Consider the following 20,026-nt stretch of genomic DNA (forward strand, 5'->3'; position numbering starts at 1 on the left):
ATAAAATCATGCAGATATAGGTTATGACCTTCAGTTAATCTTCACATCAACCATCAGAATAGGGAAAAAAATGATCAGAATATGATCTCAGAATGCACAACTCATCTAAGCTTGAGGAGGATGGGCTACAACAGCAGAAGACAATGTCAGGTTCCACTTCTGTCAGCCAAGATCAGAAAGCTGAGGCTTACCATCTGTGTACGTCTGCAGAATTGAGATTCATCAGACAATGCTATGTTTTTTCCAGTCTTTAAAGGGATAGTTCACCCAAAAATTTAAATGTCAGAATTTACTCAACCTCATGCCATCCCTGATGTGTATGACTTTCTATCTTCTGCAGAACACAAATTAAGATTTTAAGAAGAATATCTCAGCTCTTTGGGTCCATACAATGCAAATGAAATCATATAAAGGTAGCATAAAAGTAATCCATACAACTCTAGTGGTTACATTTTTGTCTTCTGAAGCGATGTAATAAAGTGAGAAACAGGTGAGAAACTAATATTAAAGAACAAAAATTGTTATTTACATAATCTATATCCTTTTAAGTCTTATGACTATTGTTTTTGTTGCTTTATTGTAGCTGGTTGATATTTGTGATTTGTGTGAAGTGTTGTGGTTAGTGAGGTGATTAGTGTTACCTCTGGTGAAGTTGGAGCTTGTTTAATGTAAGAAATATAAGAAGTTGTATTACTCAATTGTTCTTTACAAAGGGCAGATTTGTCTTTCTCTTTCTTCCAGATTTATATAAATGAAATCCCACTTTTTCAATGTGGTGTCAGGGTTTTGGAGGCCACTGTATGTTGGTTTCTTTGTTTATATATTTGTATATGTTGTATATTTTTTACTTTACATTTTGTATATTTTGTGTTCAGTGATACATTTCCAAATGTCATAGTGTGTTTATAGTGATAGTTAGTTTCACAAATAGATTTTTGTGCTTTTAACCAAAAAAAGATATTTCTAATTTTATTTCTTCACTCTTTATTTTCCTTAGGTACAGCAAAAATGTTATGTATTTTATGGAAATGTTTGAAATCACAATAAAATATCCTTTTGTGTTTTTATCCACCTTTTATTTTATTTTTCCAAAGAGGTATATAGTTACACTTTGGTTGATTAAAGAGACATGTAATTGCAGTTACACAAAAAAACAAAACAAAGCACAGCACAGAGAGGGGACAAATAACATATAGCACGGTTCACAGCAGTGTTTGGCTCAATTCTTACAATGAGGTTATTAGTAAATATTATCAGCCAAGAAACATTTTCACACACAACACAACAGGAATGTGCCAAATTTTGTTCCAGCAAGCCAGTTATACTGCCATTTAGTCTAGCCCAGTCCCTGTGCTATAATGTTCAGACCAGAGAGGTGTAGTCTTACAGTAATGTCAGCAATTGGTCAGGATCATGGAGCGGGGCTTGTGATCATCTCACTTACTACACGGTCAAACCAGCACCAGGAGCTTCAGCCATTACCACCTGCTCTCCACCAGTGGCAACGTCAGGCCCCACCATAGTGGTGTCGATTTCCACAGCGACTGAAGGTTCCTGGGGGATGAGGGCCGGATCAACGTTTGCAGCAGCAGTAGCAATGACGTCAGGAGCAGGATCAACAGCAGTAAAGGGAACATCAATGGCAACATTGACAGGTAGGATTTCATTTGCAACACCAGCATCTACAGCTGGAGCTCCTCCAGTAGGCTCAGGTGCAGCTTCAGCCCCAGCCTCAGCCCCCTCTACGGCCTCCACCCCCTCTGCCACCGCTGCCTCCTCCCCCTCTTCTGCCTCATCTGAGTTCAATGGAGCAGCCGGCTGGGCAGGCTGGTAGCCATAGGGAGGGTAAAACCCACGAAACTGTGGCTTGGGTAGATAGAAAAGAGAAACATGATGGAGCAAGGAAATTAAACAATACTGACGTTTGACAATATTTGCTCAGACAGAGCTAATAATATGAAATAGCCTACTGCTCCTTCCTCGTCTGACCCATCTCCTCTGTGTGCCAATAGAGCAGGGTTGAAAAAGAAGTGCTGGAAGAAATGTTCTTGTTTGGATCAATGCTGATTATATTCTCAATACAAAATAAAGTAACAAAGGACTTTCAAGAACATGCCTTATGTACCACTTTAAGTACAAACAGAAAGGGAAATTCTGAGTTCTTGTGTGGTACTTAAAATGAAAGTGAATGGGGCCAATCAGTAAATGTTAAAATACTCACTATTTCAAAATGATTGCGTCAAGACATAAACAATATGCGCGTTAACATGATTTTAGTGTGATAAAATCGCTTACTAAACTTTTCCATGAAAAGTTATAGCCAATTTAAGACGTACAGTCAACAAATCCTAAAATCACTGTAAAGAATTATGATATACATGATCTTTACAGCTCATAAAATACATGAGTTTAAACAGAATAATAAATGTAAGTACTTTTATAAAAATATAAGCTTTACATTTCTGCCTTTAAACCCACCAAAAATTGGTCCAATTCACTTCAACTGTAAGTGCCTCACTTGAATTTTTAAAGAAAAGGACAAAGTGGAAATCATTTTTTGTGGTAGACAACATTATGACACAAATGCTACTGATTGAGCTCAACTTGTTTTGAACCCATAATATTTTATTATTATTTTAACAATTCTGTTTACCATTGTAAAATGTGCTATTCGCAGCAGTGAGATATGTTTAATTTATCCCATGAAAAAGATCATCCAATTAAATTTAATTATCAAGTTAAAGCAAGTAATATTCATCTGGTAATATGATCTCAACATGGCAGCGCTTATAAATGTGCACCCAGCACCATATGTATGTTTAAAACAGCTTTTTTTTTGTAGCTTATTGCTAAACTTTGAAACAGAAAGAAATAGCAATAGTTTAAAAGATGTTTAAAATGATATAAACTCACTTGAGATGAAGACTCTAGTACGGAAGACCTGTACCGCAATGTAAAAAAAAAAAAAATTGTAAAAAAAAAATAATAAATGCTATTATTTCGAGATTAAAGTCGAAAGCTTTTCGAGATTAAAGTCGAAATGTTTCGAGAATAAAGTCGTAACATATATTCTGAATATTCTCTTTCCGAAGTATGCTCCAAAAGCTTTCGATTCTTTGATTATGATTGCTTGAACCGTATAAGAAACTCCGGTTAAAAGCAAATTCATCAGTAGCATTTCTTCGAAGAAAGATTTGCATCTGCTCCATAGCAACGTTTTCAGTCCCACGATCGGCAGGGATTCTTCTAGGACAACCATCTCTATTCTTTACTGTCTCAATGAAATATGTTGCAATGACTTTCGGGTCATTATTGGTGAAATACACTTTCAACCACATCACATTACGTGAGAATCCATCAACACATCCATTAATGCAGAGGCCGTACGGTTTAAGCTTGTCATACGAGTCAACGTGCCACATAAAGTAAAAAGCTACTATTATGTTTAGATCCATGTCAGAAGCAGTTTGACTTCACTAAGAATATATGTTACGACTTTATTCTCGAAACATTTCGACTTTAATCTCGAAAAGCTTCGACTTTATTCTCGAAACATTTCGACTTTAATCTCGAAAAGCTTCGACTTTAATCTCGAAACATTTCGACTTTAATCTCGAAATAATAGCATTTTTTTTTTTTTTTTACAATTTTTTTTTTTTTTACATTGCGGTACAGGTCTTCCGTACTAGAGTCTTCATCTCAAGTGAGTTTATATCATTTTAAACATCTTTTAAACTATTGCTATTTCTTTCTGTTTCAAAGTTTAGCAATAAGCTACAAAAAAAATACAAATACCGAGTGTACCTTTAATTATCACTCTGTAGTTTAGGCTAAGAGATCAGTGGCTAAGCTAAAAGCTAAGCTAGTGGAGGGCCACTGGCAATTTCTCAACAAAGCAAACTAGGCAACAGTACATAGCTATATTTATCGTGGGGTTCACCTGTGTGAAGTGTTGCATGCCCTGATTAACCTGTTACTTTGCTTCTTATGTAAAATGTTTAGTAAAAGCATGTTGCTAACCTGCTCTGGTCTTTGAGGCAAAACCTTAGGCTGGGCCTGTAAAAAAGGACAGATGTTTTAATTAATCCAGCAGTTAAAACTAATTATGTACAATTCACAGTCTAGACTTTTAATATTTATCCAACACATCCAACCTCTTCTGCCATTACATTCCCTAGCACTGTATATAAAAGATTTGTATTTAGATTTGCACTACGTATGTGTATGTGTGTGTCTGTGTGTATATATATGTATGTGTATATGTATATGCATGTATATATGTATAAGTATGTGTGTGTGTGTGTGTGTGTGTGTGTGTGTGTGTGTGTGTGTGTGTGTGTGTGTGTGTGTGTGTGTGTGTGTGTGTGTGAGCGTGTATTTATCACTTTGTGGGGACCAAATGTCCCCATAAGGATAGTAAAACCCGAAATTTTTGACCTTGTGGGGACATTTTGTCGGTCCCCATGAGGAAAACAGCTTATAAATCATACTAAATTATGTTTTTTGAAAATGTAAAAATGCAGAAAGTTTTCTGTGAGGGTTAGGTTTAGGGGTAGGGTTAGGTTTAGGGGATAGAATATAAAGTTTGTACAGTATAAAAACCATTATGTCTATGGAAAGTCCCCATAAAACATGGAAACACAACATGTGTGTGTGTGTGTGTGTTTGTGTGTCTAGTTGCTATGTATTGTTGTGCACTAGAAGCTCCTGTCACCAAGACAAATTCCTTGAATATAAATTCCTTGCAATAAAGCTGATTATAATTCTGATTCTAAATAAAATGACTTCAAAAAAGCAACAATGAATATTATATGATAAGTGATATGATAGAATGAGCACTTAACATAAACAGGTGCAGGTGCTGCTGGTGCTGCCTGTAAGAAACAGTGTCATTAGTATATTGTATTTGCGCTATTGTAGGAAACAGAGTTGTCTTGAGGTGATGTGAAATGTATAATAGTTTAACATACAGGTTGTTGAGCAGGCGAAGCAACAGCACCAAAACCCTGCAAATATATTGGTTTGTATTATTAAATGCTATGTTTACTGGTTTATCTTCATCTCCGTCATGATTTTGTAGTCTCTTACCTGTTGCTGCAGCTGTCCTAACATTCTGTAGAGTTCCATCAACTGCAATGCTGTGCTAGCATGGCCTGTTATCCCCTCCTGCAGGACAGTAAGCACAGTATGCATAATGCAATACATTAGGCCATTCATTACTGTATATTTTAATAATACAAAGGGGTCTTACCTCATTGCTGCCACTGTCATGAGCCTGAAAGAAAAAGAAAGATAAATGTGTCAGAAATGTGTTCTGAAATTATTTAATCAATCTTTACAAGACTATGTTATGCCAACTTGAACTGAGGTGTAGAGAAGAGAACTTCTTACAGGGGCAGCTAGCAAGGAGCCCAGCAAACACATCAGGAATGCAAAAGCTTTCATATTGTTCCTATGACACAGAGAGAAAAAGCATATTGCAATACTTAAGACACTAAATGATCATCTTTAAAAACTGCTAGGATAATATGTATTAATTGAAACTTTTAAGCAACAGGCAATGTAAGCTAGAAAGCTAGAAATTGTAAAGACCGTACCTCTCTTGGAAATCACAAGAACAACTTCTTGGATTTTAAGGTGGAATGCATATCTACTGAGCATGGGTCCATTATATACTGAGGGGCTCCTGAAACAAACCAATCTCATGTCAGAGCGAAATCAATTTTTTTTTTAAAACATCCTTATTCATTAAAACAGGGTTGGAATTACAATGTTAATGACCCATAATGTATAATTATACACTGTGAAATTCTGCTTGGTGCACAATTCTACAAAAAGAAAGAGGGTGAACGAAAAGTTGTCTACCCGACCCTGCAGACAGGAGGGTGTCTGTCTGTGGTGTCTATTTGATGAAGTTGGTTGGATACATGTGACTTAAAAGTTACCCTACAAAATTCACCAATCTAATTAAAATAGATCTTCACAATGATGCCAAAGCTCAAATCATGCATTCTTCTGAACTCTTAATTAGAGACTTAATCTATCTTCTTTTGCTGATTCATCTAGAGATAGACATTGTTGTAAATCATTTGGCTCCTCATTGTTGGGACCACACTGACTGCTTCTATACTGTTGTGGTCGTCTGTGTTTCTTCCCTACTCTGTGGTTTGGAGCCTTACAAGGATTGATATGTCTTACAGTACACTTTAGTAACATTTCAGTCGTTATGTGCAGTCAGATCCAGGGTGTCTTCCATCTGATAAGAATGTGAAGATAAAAGGTTTATAGATATCAGCAGTTATTGTTTCATTCCATAGTAGAGAGATCTTATTAACTAAAATAATGCAAATCATGGAAAAGTTGCTTACATACACTTTTGACAATATCAGTTTAACTTATAGTAATAATTATACCAATAAATGGTAAAAAAAATTTTTGTATTATGACTGCTAAAATATTTCATTGTTGTCCCAGCAAATTAATTCATATATAGCTGCTGGTTTCTTGGGGGAACCTTAAAGCTAATTTAAAGTATGCTACTGAAATAATTAACTCAAATCAATATTTTATTAATTTAGTAAGTGTAAATTCAGCTGGTCATTATATCTAAATAAATCCTTCAGAATGATGATTTTCTTGGCATATATAGTAGATAGAAATGGGGTTTCTGTGTTGTTTGGACTATAAGAAATAATTTGAGCTCAGAAAATAACATACAAATGAAGCCATCAAATGTAAATGGGCTGTAGTTTCTCTTTTTTTTAGAATCATATAATTAGAACTGAATTAAAATTGCCAATCTTATAAAGCATTTATGATAGTTATAAGATAAACTCAATCACAAAATCTCATTTAGTGTTGAAGCCCATTTTGGCAGCATATCTCATGAAATGGGTTTATTGCTCACAAACTACTTTGTTAATGTGTGTGCTTGAGTCGTGTGTACAGTACTTGTGTATTTATGTAATAAAAGTGTTATAATTCTGGACTTAAAAAAGCATGATATTGTGTGGTATTGTTTCAAAAAAGTACATAAATCGAGTAAATAATATTAAATAATTTAAGTTTCAGACTAAAATTGCCCAGTTTATACATTTCTTCTCCACCACCAAAAAATAGTTCCTAAAGAAGCCAAAGCATCAAGCACAACCGCTCTGTGCACTACCATAGTAAATTAATCTTCCGCCTTCTCTTCTCTTAAACAGTAGGTTGACTTTTCTGGAGCTTAAGTCGGTCTATGCCGACCTAAATTCTAAGCACCATGGGAAGTGTTTTTGTACATAAGGGCGAGGGTGAACTCCAGTTTCTGTGTGAAATGCCCACAGATGGGTGCGAAAAGTGAATTATGAAGCGAGATGTTTTTAGCTGTAAAGGATGTTATACTGTGACTAGGAATTCATATTTTATTCATTCTTCCCCCAAACCTCAACCCTAAACATAACCGTCAGTGGAGTAAAAATATAATCTTTTAGAGGGAAAATGGAACCTCTGAATTATGGTCAACTATTATGTGAACACATTTGCTTACCGGTTTCAATGCAGGATGAGAACATAGATCTCCCATGCTGCTGACGCAACGCCCTTCCTGTCGTGCCACAGGAGAAGGTACATAGTTAAACCAATGCAAATATGCCTAGTAGGAGATGTGGTTTGTCAATAACTTTGTATGATGGGGCAAATGCTAGGCTACTGGAACATTCAGAAGCAACATCCTGTGTGATCATGTTGGTTGCTGTGGTGAAAGACTCAATGTTTTTAATTAATCTGATGAGGTTGGCCAATCAAATTCAAAGACCAGAACTAACTGTTGTATAATCCAGTACTGTGACTTGCACAGAAGAGGGCAGCAGGGGCACAAGCCCCTGCCACTTTCATTCACAGATCTAAACGTGCCCTTTTACTTGTCCAGAAAAAGGGGAGATATTTTCATAAATAAATTAAAATATTTAAAAAATAAAACAAAATTAAAATCTCATTATAATCTCTCAATATTCAGAAATAATGTGTTATTATGATATTTTTTTGTAAATAATGGATGGAATGCCCAATTCCAATGCGCTCTAAGTCTTTGTGCTGGTGTAGTGGCTCGCCTCAATCCTGGTGGCGGAGGACGAATCTCAGTTGCCTCTGCTTCTGAGACCGTCAATGTAAATCAGGGGTGTATTAAAGAAAATTTAGCTGAGGTGTCTTTAAGAGTGCATGCTATAGCAGATTGGGGACAGATTCTAATCACAAGTGATCCTCCCTATGCCTTACTCACTCTGAAGTTCAGAGCCCTTGAAGTGTGTACTCTGAAAGAAACATGGCATTACTGTATGAATGTACCCTCCACTAACAGTCTTGTGAAGGGCCCTTTGAAAAAAAAAAAATCTGCTTTCATTTTAAACAAGCTTTCAAAGGGCACCAGCTCCCGCAGCAGTGCTCTTAAGGGAAGAAAAAAATGCAGTTTTGAATTCACCTCGGAGAATCAAAGTGCCGTTACCTCAAATGAGGAACAGGTCAGATCAAAAAAGTCCAAAATTACTTGATTGATACCGCATTTCTGACATCACGCACCAGCAGTGTATACAGCTTTATTAATTATAATGGGAGCGGTCGCATTGCTTTCAGTGATAGAAATGTAATTATTATTTTATAGAATATTGACACAAACTGAAGGAGCTGTATGGTTCAGCTAAAGCATGATTGGTTTTGTTGAAACTAATAAGCCATTCAACTAATCACTTACAGAAAAATACCATTACCATTTTTTGGACATGGTATCATTCAAAACCATGGTACCATCTTGACATTATTGGGATAAGGTCCTATATATTTAGAAATATTAATGAGAGAATACAGAAAATAACATTATATGACTATTAAAAGAAGTGAATGGAAAGTAATATAAGTAGCAGTTATATAAAGGTGCTGACGATATCAGAGTGGAAGCAGCAGCGATGACAGGATGAAGTGAGGGAGCAAAGATGAAAGAAAGTGAAAAGAGTGATAAGACAAGAAAAGCATAAGAGCCCTATAACCAAAAAGGGAACTGTGCTATAACCTGGGTAATGCCATGGTATGAATGATTGATTATGTTCATATTTAATGATTCTGTCTTGGTACTCCATGGTACTTTTAAAAAGATCATGGTTTTACTATGAAACATATCAATAACATGGGGTTCTCTGAAAATAAATAAATAAATAAGTGTAATGCCATGGTGCTTTTTGTGAGAAATATTATAGAATAGGCTATTATTTTTTTATAAAGAAAAAATAATATATATATATATATGTAGAGTACGAATATACAAGAAAATGGTGAAATATTTAAATAGCGAAGAAATTTTGTAATTTAATTTAATAGAAAGTATTTATAATAACTTCTCAAAAAAACAATTATATAAAAAAAAATCAATGCCCTTTTTTATCCTTCCGCTCCTGTCCCTAGTAAGGTTTGTGCACGTCACTGATCCAGTGTCTGTCATTATCTGTGAAGATGCGTTTATATACGTTAAAGTATTGGTACACTCACGGTTGGGAGGGTTACGTTTAAAATGTATTCCACTACAGAATACAGAATACATGCTATAAAATTACATTTGTTCCTTTAGATCAGTAATGGTCAGTAATGTAATATAAATACTTTAGATTACTTCTTCAGCACATTGTTTTGACTATAAATCAATTCTGCCACTATAGTAAGACAAAATACACATGTTAAAAATGTATTCTCTGAAAACCTAAATATGCAGTGTTGCATATTTTTGAGGCTAATGGGCTACAACAGCAGAATACTACATCGGGCAATTTATTAGGACCATAGTGTTCCCAATAAAGTGCATGTATATAGATATATAAATATATAATGTCAAACATTTTGAAGTTTTTGTCATCTGTTATGTCATAACAACTCCCACAAGGATAGATAAAAGAAATAGATAACAAAAGATAATTTCTTTTTATTTATTTATTATTTTATTTATTTTTTTGTCTTTTGTTGTTTAATCAACTTCATAACTGAAACACAACTTACACTAGGCCTACATGATAAATTTTGCTTTGATATTGAACAATGTATTTTTCACATCAGGATATGACCAAAACAACAATATAACTTTAAAAAGGTTCTTTATACGGTAGTTAATCTTTTTTAATATTTTATGTAAAAAAAACATCTGCTTATTTATATTATTTCTCCAGTAAAAGTATGTACTAATTCTAATTAGTATCAGGCAAAATCAGCTCCACTTTCTTGTGTTTTTATGTTTTTCCCTTTTTCAAGGTGTCCCTGTGGGCAAAATAAATCATATGTTAAACAAGAATAAAAAAGTGATGTCAAGCAACGTTGAAACGTTTGAAATGAGAATGAATTAATAATATTGAGGTACACCAGGAATATCTCACCAGTCTTCATGGCTGCTGAGCATGAGACACCTGAAATAGTACAAAACTTCATGAATTCTAGCTATTCCAACATTGGCATTGCGGGTAGATAATTAACAAGTGTGTGGCACACAGAATATGCTGTTTCTGCAAAAAATCTGCTGATGAACAAGATTTACATGTTCTCATTTTCGTTAAATACATCCTGGCAAAATGTTGCACTGGAGGAGTAATTATGTTGTCAAATTAGAGCTTTACTGTTGGGTTGTGTTTTTAGCTTCTCACACATGTGCATGAAAAAGATACATGCATTTAAAAGCTTTTAAACACATACACACCTGTCCTGTCTGAGCCTGTTGCTCCTGCTGGGTTTGCTGCTGTGGATCTTGGGGTTGAGGAGGAGCATCCTGAAATGGGGGCATCTGTCAGTGTAAAAAGTGCAATAAAAGATCTGTTTTTTACTTTGTTAAAAGCAGATTACCCTTTATAGTCAAGCCATTTAACATGATGAAGTTACTGAGGCCAGAAATGTAACTTTATCTTGTATCAAACAATAATTGTCTCACCATGGGTGGCTGTTGAGGAGCTGTCTGTGGTGTAAACTCAAAGGGAAAGATCTATACATTTGGAAACATTGAATATTAGAATATTTTGTATGTATTTAAAGTAAAGTTTAAATTTAAAATTCAAGAACATACATTAGGAACTTGTGGTATCTGAGGAACATTTGGAGAGTCCTGAAATTAAAGGGATAGTTCACACAAAAATTGAACTTTTGTCATAATTTACTCACCCTCATGTTCTTCCAAACCCAAAATGCTTTCGTTATTCCATGGAACACAAAAGGAGACATTTAGCAGATTGTCTGAGCTGCTTTCTTCCAAGGACCAAATAGGACAAATTGGCACCATAAAAGCAGTATAAAAGTAGTCTGTATGACATGTGCACTATATTCCAAGTCTTCTGAAGACATTCAATAGCTTTGTGTGAGGAACAGACTTAAATTTAGAAAAGAAAGTCACTGAAAATCTTGCCTTGCTTGCAGTGGTGGGAAGAGTACTAAGAAGTACTAAGTACAAGTAGAAGTACTAAGAAATATTATGACTCAAGTAAGAGTATATAAGCAGAAAAAAACTACACAAGTAGTTACGTTACGAGTGACTTTATGAAAATTATATTATATATAGTATATACGCTTCCATTTTTAGAACACAAAGACCTTTCACCAGAGATGCATTAAATTAAAATACTGTCAAAATCATAAATTGCCAGTATTATTACGGTTTGAAATAATTGGTTTAAGTGATACTTATTACATTTAGCCTTACCCATGATGGCAAACATATACTGTCACCTATTCCTTACAAAAGCATTCTAATGTGCTCATTTGGTACTCAAGAAAATGTTCTTATTTTTGAACAATTGAAAATGTTTGCGCTACCGTACGGAAATCACAATACAGTAGGTTTTTTTCCCCATTTGCTGAAGTATTGAGTTATTAAAAGTTGCTTGACACTTGAAAATAAAATTTTGTACAATACCGAACTGATGCAGATTGATAGATGCGGAGAACCCGTCTGTGTGCGCGATGGTGCGAGGAACCAGACGGCGGGAAAAAAATAGTGTTCAGTGAAATATCAAAAGAAGATTGCAATATATGTAATTATAACTATATCAGATATTATTAATAAAACACTGGAACTTATTGCGTGGGAATTTTATGCCCCCATATTTTGAATATTGGGGATAGTTTTGTAAATGTTCCCATTAATTTCTGACACTATTGGCATTGTATCTTTCTAAGGTTTTTAAAAGTTTGTTTTAGAAATAATGTAGCAAGTATACAAGATATCTCCACATATATGTCAAACTACATTGTGTTAATGTTTGACACAGTTAAAGCATTGCCTACCTTAAAAACAAGTGAAGTTTGTTCAGTGGTTAAACGTGTTCAGACGGTACCCTCGTACCTGAATAAACAGCTCCATTCCAGAATAAAATGAAATATGCAGAAAATCACAGTATTATAGTTCTTGTATAGTGACATGGCAGAAAGTCTTGGAGAACCTGGAGAAGAGAGGATACTGGCAGCAGTTTATACAAGCTGCTGTGCTCATGACTGTGCCCTGCGGGATTCCAACGCACAGCACGTTTTAGTTTATAAACAGATTTAGCGCTTATAACTTTCTTCTTCACAAAAATTTTGTACTTTGTAATTGTGGTGAAAAATTATTGTAGCGAAGTTGAATAGTTTGTTTTTAATCAACTCAATGAAAATTTAATTTAGTGTTATTTATTTATACTTAAACATTTTGAAAAAATTGAAAATATTTACTCATGTACTGCAACGAGAGTAGTTGTAATTCGTTACTTTCCACCTCTGCTTGGTGGTCACCATTCACTTACATTGTATGATAAAAGAGCGGCTTAGACAGTCTGCCACAAAAAGAGTGTGTTCCATGGAAAAAAGTCTTCGAAAAACAGTAGGGTGTGTAAAATCTTAGCAAAATTTCATGTTTGAATGAACTATTCCTTTAAAGTAACAATTTGTACTCTTAGAATAAAACAAGTATCAGCTACTTGATGAGAAAAGAATAATGACTGTACCTGGTGCTGAGAGAAGTCATAGGGGTAAAACTTAAATGAGGACAAAGAAAAACAAAACCACCTTTTATTAAATTTAAATGTCAGATGGGACGAGCTACGCTGTTTATTTCTGTAATCATTTCTAATCAGGCATTACCAGAAACTATTAAAAAAGCAAAGACTAAAGCTAAGCAAGATTATTTTTAAACAGCATACTCTTAAACATCTCTTTTGAAATCAGAGCTAGTTCTAAAACTTTGCCTCTCTGTATATGCACTCACAATTTCCACACTTTTTCGGCCCGGGGCTTTTGGGAGAGAGTACTTAATGAAAGCTTGTGTAGGGAATGTCTGAAAACAGAGAGAGGTACTATTGTCAAACCACAGTGTATATGGTAGTATATAAATTGTTAAACATAAATTGTTTAAACTCATCTATGTATTCTGAAATGTGTTAGGAAAGGTTTGTGCATTGCAAAACGGACTCACCGGTGTGCCAGCTGGTCCCCCTGCTGGTTTATTTGGGAAACGCTGAGGAAAAATCTGACAAAAAATAATACTTTACGTAGCTATACACCAAATTTTAATAAAGATGTGAAGGATTATATTTAAGTTATTTACAAATAGCAAAAATAGTTCGTACGATTTCCATGCTGATTGGAGCATTCAGACCAGGATGTGGCTGAGCTGGCATGCCAGGGAAGACACCATTAGTCCCCTTCAAATCACAATAAAAGAGTTATAGTACATTTTACTGGGTGCCTCAAAAAATAACATGTTTAGTTATAATGACAAAGTTCAAAACTGTTCTGTAGCAACCTCAGGATTTGCTATTTGAATTGATAGTCAGTTAAACCTATATTTCATACAAACATATGTCACTGAGAAGCATGTCATCATAGAGTATAATATGTTACAGAGCTATACTTATCATAAGACTGGGCGCAGTGTGTTGATTATGGTTAAAGCAAGAGATTCTGAGGAATGTTATGCAGTTTAGGGATATAGAATAGAATGTTCTTGTGTGGTTTGCCCCACCTGCCCTGGGCCGCCATAATGAGGGAGATAACTGAGAAACGGTGAAAGCTGGAGAGAGATTTGAACACACACACACAAACACAAATAAGTTTTAGCAACAGGGACATAAAACAAGCCTTAGGGCATTTTTTAGACCTGTAGCTTGTTTTTCTCTTTTCTTTTGGTTTTTCACAAGGTAATATTTCAAAACAAACCAAATTTGTGTTAATGAAAGTCAAATTTTTTCTCCAAAGTTTAACCTTTGTCTGCTCTGCCACTGTACAACAAAGAAAAGTGCTCATCCAAAAATACCTCATGAATGATTAAATAACACCTTTATTAAACAATAAATAATATCTTATAGTCACCTATAAAGTTTCTATCCTTGTTTTAATGAATCTTACTGATGCCCTGTGCTACAGAGTTCTTCTTTAAAGATCCAGTAGGTGTGAACATGGTTATTATAGGAATATTGGTTGGTTCGATTGTCTGTTGGGTTAGATTGCATTCTCACCACAAGCGAGTTAATTTACAATCGGACCTAGACAACCTAGTCCAGGTGGTCTCAAATGTTTTGATGTGGATACGATAGTGATTGCTGTGTTCATATATACCGAAATGGACCCAATTGCACTAGGTTCCGAAATGCTCCAGACGAGACCTTAAAATCCCTTAATAACTACAGAGACATTTTTACACAAGGGTTTAATATTTAAGGAATAGCTCACTCCAAAAAGGAAAATTCTTTCATAATTTACTCACCTTCATGTTATTCCAAACCTGTATGACGTATGTGTAACACAGAAGATGTTTAAATTCATATTTTTTGGTTAAGTCTCTTCAATAAAATGTCAATGGATAGGTCTTCACTTTAAAGTTTAAAAAGACCAAAAGTCTTTAAAGTCTTCTTAAAAAGATCTTAAAAGAATCTTCTATCTTGAACCTTGTGCGCCCCGCATACACATGCATGTACATTGTATTCTGGCTTTGCTATACACAATGCAACATTTTTATACATTTACTCTGACTGATCTCAGTTCAGAAGAATCTGTGCTGACAGTCAAGGGTTAAACTTTGTGACCAAAGTCATGTGACCAAACAACATCACAGTGGAGTTTGTCTTTGTGATTAAACGCCAACAAAACAACATGTGTTAAGAAACCTAATAACATTTAAACCTGTTTGAGTCTAAATATTAGAGTCTCTAGTTTTATCCAACATGCCATTTTCTAAATTTGAGTGATTTATTGCTAAACATTACTCTGCTAAACACAATGTACATTAATGTGTGCTTTAGCGCATTTTTTTCTTAGAAATGTATTTAGTGTGCTTTATCGCATTGAGAATGAGTGGGTTCATCCAAAAGCTGAAAAATGTTGCTTTTAGAGGCTTTATATGGAGATGAAAATAAGGTACACTTCGATCTGTTCTGAGACCAGTGCAGACAGACAGCACACTGGAAGTTAAGCCATTCACTAAATAGGGAGCAAGGAAGTATCCTTTAAGTAAAGAGTGTGCACTTACTGGTGCTGCAGACACTGCACCAGCCAGAAGAAGGCAAAGAATTGACGTCCACATGATTTTGGAATCGGTGATGTGAGCTAAAACTGACAAAATGGATGAATGTCAAACTTATTTCCTCTATCTCCTTTCTGAGCTATTTCTGAAACAGAACCAGTTTGATATTGCAAAGCAGGAAAATTACTTTCTTACCTTGTCTTTGGGTAGAGTCGGTAGCTCTGGGTTATGAATTGTTTTGGTACAAGTGCAAGTTCATGCTTTTATTTGGTCCCTGGATTAGCAGATAGCCAATCCCTCTAAGACTATATTTTATTATGACCTCACAGATGGAGGAGGATGGTTATTGAGAAAATGACCTGTAGTCAGACTTTGTCTGTCTCACAGGTATTATTATAGTGATGACAGCTGGGGAAACTGCTGATATCAGTAATCTAATGTATGTTTTGCAGTGCCACGAGTTACAAAATATAGTCACTGTACTATTATAAATGGTAAGTAAGTTTGTTTTAAAACAACAAGAAATGTAAAAATAACTGTATTATGTGATTTGGTCTGAAGATGGCTTAATGGGGTGACATTTAACTGAATAAGCCAATTTAGGAATTGTTTAAGGATTTATGTTCAGTATCTGCATAAAGATTGTTTAACTCAATAATAAAAGAAATAAATAATCACACACAATGACACAAGGAATTGATTGTTCTGTTTATTATAAATCAACTATAAAAACATGTTTGCAATAAAGCTTATGAATTCTGTTTGTCTCTCATGCATCAAGCCATTGGAACAGCACCATGTGATTCATAATCACTGTTTTAAATGGAGGAAAGAATTTAAGCAGCAAGTTTCCTAAACACTACAAGCAGCTTCATTGTCAGTTAGGCAGGGGTGGTCAGTTTATCCGTTTATCTATGAGATAAGAGAAAATGTCAAGACATTTTAAATGTCAAAAATATGTTTCATTACCTTTAGAAAAGGTTTTGATTCAGAAAATGTATGTTTTATGTAATAATTGTTTCGTAATAATAATAATTGTTATTATTGTGTATTATTACAGCATTATTATGCATCTATTATACATTTTGGACAACAACAACAAATGAATGAATGAATGAACGTTACATTTATATGGCACTTTTCTGACACTGCACTCAAAGCTCTCAAAAAGCAAACAAGGAATAAACTCTAAATCATAGTGGGGAAAAAGCCCAGAATTTGTGTATCTCAAAAGTGTAAAGAAATGCTAAAAAACAGATTTAATACATTGCTGAAAACTGCACCATATCGAATCATATGATGCACGTATTAAGTATTTTTCTCATATTATATAGCGGATACTGTTAAATCAAATAAATTGTATGATTACAATATTATGATGGTTATGTCAGTAAGAATTATTTGGATGATACAGTAATTAATGATAATTATTTAAAGTTATGGTAAGCATAACAAACCTGATTTAATCATCTTGTTCATCATCATCATCATCCTTTGGAGCAGCAGCCTGAGAAAAAAACAGCAACTTATATATAGCCTTATATTATATTTGTATTGTGATGTATATTATCACAAATTTTCCGTATAGACTGTACCGGGGCAGCAGGTAAAGCGGGAGCCACTGGGATGGCTTGAGCAACAGGGGCAGCTGGGATAGCTTGGTTAAAGTCAAAGGGATACAACTAGAGAACAGAGGAAGAAGAAAAAAATATTATTACAGAGAAAAGACATTTTTGGACACTCTGATTTATATCTGTAGTTCCACGTATAGTTTAGTTTATATTTCATGTTCAAAAAGTTGACACAAACTTACAACTTCAATACTTTCTCTGCCTGGGGGCTGGGGAATCTCATGTTTAATGAAGCCACGGATGGGTTGAGCCTAAAAGAATTAAATACATATTGAGTAAGGACTGAATACACATAGTGTGGGTCCTATGAAAAGACGTTAAAATCATTTGAAACTTACAGGAGCTCCAACTGCAGCCTGTTGAGCTGCCAAAAGCTGGAAAAAGGACATTGAGAAAGTTTGAAAGAAAGGAAAATATACTTAATCTATGTAAGAATATTTTAAAGTTGTGTTAAAAGTGCATAATGTGTCACATTACACTTACAATCTCCACTTCAGAGTGTCTAGCTGCAGCAGGTGCGGCAGGGAGAGCCTGCAGAAAATCACACATACACACACCTTAAACGATTCATACTTCTAACACACACTTAATATACAAATTCTTAAGCTCACATTTTATATGCATTATTCAATACAAGTGTTTCTGTAGCGCAATGCCTAAAGTGTGTTTGATCACCAGGGTATGCATGGACTGATTTTTTTTATCTATATTATTATTTATTAATTCACTGTTCCTTTGTTGAATGTATTTTTTATTCTTTTAAGATTTTTAGATTAGATAGACAGACAGACAGACAGACAGACAGACAGACAGATTTACATTCAATTTAGATTAAACTCACCTGTGGAGCCATGCCAGGTTTATACTCTACCTCATAGTACAACATTTGCTGTGGTTTAAAGGACAGGAGCATCAAAAATGGTATCACATAATGCATTACATATTCTCTTGGCATTATCTTTATGTGACATAAATGAATAATTATCAAATCAATTCTGTACCGGGGCACAGTAGGCCACTCCAATGAATAATGCCAGCAAAATGAGGGATCTCATGTTGAATGACAGTGTCTGAAATGAAATTTGAAGTACAACACACTCTGTAAAACACACATTTCCCCTGTATGTAAATATCCATATAACCTTCTATGTCTTCTATATAACCTTCAAAGTGCAGATGAATTAAATCCATGGAGATAGGCTTTCCTCCAGAGTTTAGTTCCAGCTCTAATTAAATACACCTGAACCCCTGAAGGTCTTTATGTTTACTTGAGATTCCAGGCAGGTGTGTTAGCAGAACTGAAACTACACTTTGAAGGAAAGGAGATCTGCAAGAGTATCGTTGAGTACCAGTTCTACAGCTTTCTACACAACACAAAACGCATACCATACAGATAGGTACTGATGTATCCATATGTTAAATAAATTTCACCTTACCTTCATTTAAGACTCTTGAGTGTGATCAGAATTGTTGAGGAGGACTATGAGATGCTGCTGCGAAGATCTACTTCTTATATTCTATTTGCAAACAAAAAGGCCATCACATCAGCATCTGATTGGCTTTGGTGACCAGCCAAGTTCTGTTTTAAAAGGCAAAAATGTGCTTTCAAAGCAAGAATATATCTTTGCTTATCTCAAAGAAAAAATTAAGCTGTGGACTTGTAATTACAGTATATTACTTTTGACGTGATTCATTAGAGGTGTTTGACAGTACAGCACAAATTAATTAAATGCAATCATTGTATAAAATTTATTGCACAGGTGATGAAATCGTAATCATTCTATAGCTGACAGTAATGTTCACACTTGTTCACAGTGCATGAACTTAAAAAAGTTAATTGAGGTCTTTGCAAAATAAAAAAGTAGGCCTATTCATAAAAAATATTGTATATATAATAAATATCATAAGTAAACAAATAGTACATTTTTTTGCACTATATATACAGTATATATATATATATATATATATATATATATTTTATATACACACTGAGCACTTTATTAGAAACAGATGTACACCTACTTATTCATGCAATTATCACCCAATCGTGTGGCAGCAGTGCAATGCATAAAATCATGCAGTCACTGTCAGGAGCTTTAGTTAATGTTCAAAAATGTGATCTCAGTGATTTAAACTGTGGCATGATTTTTGGTGCCAGGTGGGCTGCTTTGAGTATTTCTGTAAGCAAATATCTCCCGAGGCGGAGCCAGGATTTTTTCACTGGGGTGGCCAGGCAGGGGCCAGCGATCAGTCTGTGGTGGCACAGAAATTCTGGGCAGTATATGTTAAGTCTGGTGCTCAAAAACAGCAATTGCAAGTGGGGTGGCCAATAGGGTCTCCTAAACTGCTTATCTCCTGGGATTTTTATGCACAATTGTCTCTAGAGTTTACTCAGAATGGTGCAAAAAAAAAAGATCCATTGAGCGGACAGAAATGTTCTGTGGACAGAAATGCCTTTTTATTAAATAGGTCAACAGAGAAGGGCCAGACTGATTCGAGCTGACAGAAAGGCTACGGTATCTCAGATAAACACTCTGGGCCTCATAAAGAATTTGTAAACCTAAGCAGATTGTAGAATCCAACTGATTCATCTTAGCTTTGCAGACCGTTTCCCAAAAGTATAGTAACTTAAGTAGTACTTGATAATGCTCGAATCGTAAGCAAATAAACTTATGCAGACACCTGTGAGACAATCGCAAAATTACTCTTCGTACGATATAAATACCAATCTACATTTTATGCTGAGAATTTAATATCAGGAAATATTTGTTTTATTTATTTTAATTTTAACAAACAAATCTAATAATAATTTTAAAAAAATTATATAATAATAATAAATTCATAAAATAGAAAGTCAAAATGGATTAATAGATTAATTAGTAAACAAATAAAGTTATTTGTTTGGACA

At 34.7% G+C, this 20,026-nt stretch overlaps 3 protein-coding genes across 3 annotated transcripts; all 3 read right to left on the reverse strand.

The window, feature by feature from the left end:
* Nucleotides 1-1,072: 1,072 nt before the first annotated feature.
* Nucleotides 1,073-5,622, reverse strand: LOC127643841 (uncharacterized). The gene is made up of 9 exons (XM_052126755.1): nucleotides 5,598-5,622; nucleotides 5,392-5,452; nucleotides 5,252-5,275; nucleotides 5,089-5,166; nucleotides 4,971-5,006; nucleotides 4,845-4,874; nucleotides 4,021-4,056; nucleotides 1,971-2,033; nucleotides 1,073-1,866 (listed from the first exon to the last, which is right to left on the reverse strand). The coding sequence occupies exons 2-9, from the start codon at nucleotides 5,443-5,445 to the stop codon at nucleotides 1,444-1,446; spliced, it is 744 nt and encodes a 247-aa protein (XP_051982715.1). The 5' UTR covers nucleotides 5,446-5,452; nucleotides 5,598-5,622; the 3' UTR covers nucleotides 1,073-1,443.
* A 4,354-nt stretch (nucleotides 5,623-9,976) lies between these two features.
* LOC127643845 (uncharacterized) lies at nucleotides 9,977-15,707 on the reverse strand. Its single transcript, XM_052126761.1, has 11 exons — nucleotides 15,683-15,707; nucleotides 15,494-15,576; nucleotides 13,991-14,038; nucleotides 13,596-13,670; nucleotides 13,442-13,495; nucleotides 13,235-13,303; nucleotides 12,975-13,004; nucleotides 10,934-10,984; nucleotides 10,706-10,789; nucleotides 10,389-10,418; nucleotides 9,977-10,272 (listed from the first exon to the last, which is right to left on the reverse strand). The coding sequence occupies exons 2-10, from the start codon at nucleotides 15,545-15,547 to the stop codon at nucleotides 10,395-10,397; spliced, it is 489 nt and encodes a 162-aa protein (XP_051982721.1). The 5' UTR covers nucleotides 15,548-15,576; nucleotides 15,683-15,707; the 3' UTR covers nucleotides 9,977-10,272; nucleotides 10,389-10,394.
* Nucleotides 15,708-16,181: 474 nt separating this feature from the next.
* scpp7 (secretory calcium-binding phosphoprotein 7) lies at nucleotides 16,182-18,644 on the reverse strand. The gene is made up of 9 exons (XM_052126762.1): nucleotides 18,555-18,644; nucleotides 18,120-18,188; nucleotides 17,960-18,007; nucleotides 17,602-17,649; nucleotides 17,457-17,492; nucleotides 17,301-17,369; nucleotides 17,083-17,169; nucleotides 16,945-16,994; nucleotides 16,182-16,399 (listed from the first exon to the last, which is right to left on the reverse strand). Exons 1-8 carry the CDS (start codon nucleotides 18,558-18,560, stop codon nucleotides 16,950-16,952), a joined length of 408 nt encoding a protein of 135 aa, XP_051982722.1. The 5' UTR covers nucleotides 18,561-18,644; the 3' UTR covers nucleotides 16,182-16,399; nucleotides 16,945-16,949.
* Nucleotides 18,645-20,026: the final 1,382 nt, after the last annotated feature.

This window comes from Xyrauchen texanus, chromosome 5 (assembly GCF_025860055.1).
Source record: "Xyrauchen texanus isolate HMW12.3.18 chromosome 5, RBS_HiC_50CHRs, whole genome shotgun sequence".
NCBI classification, from domain to species: domain Eukaryota; kingdom Metazoa; phylum Chordata; class Actinopteri; order Cypriniformes; family Catostomidae; genus Xyrauchen; species Xyrauchen texanus.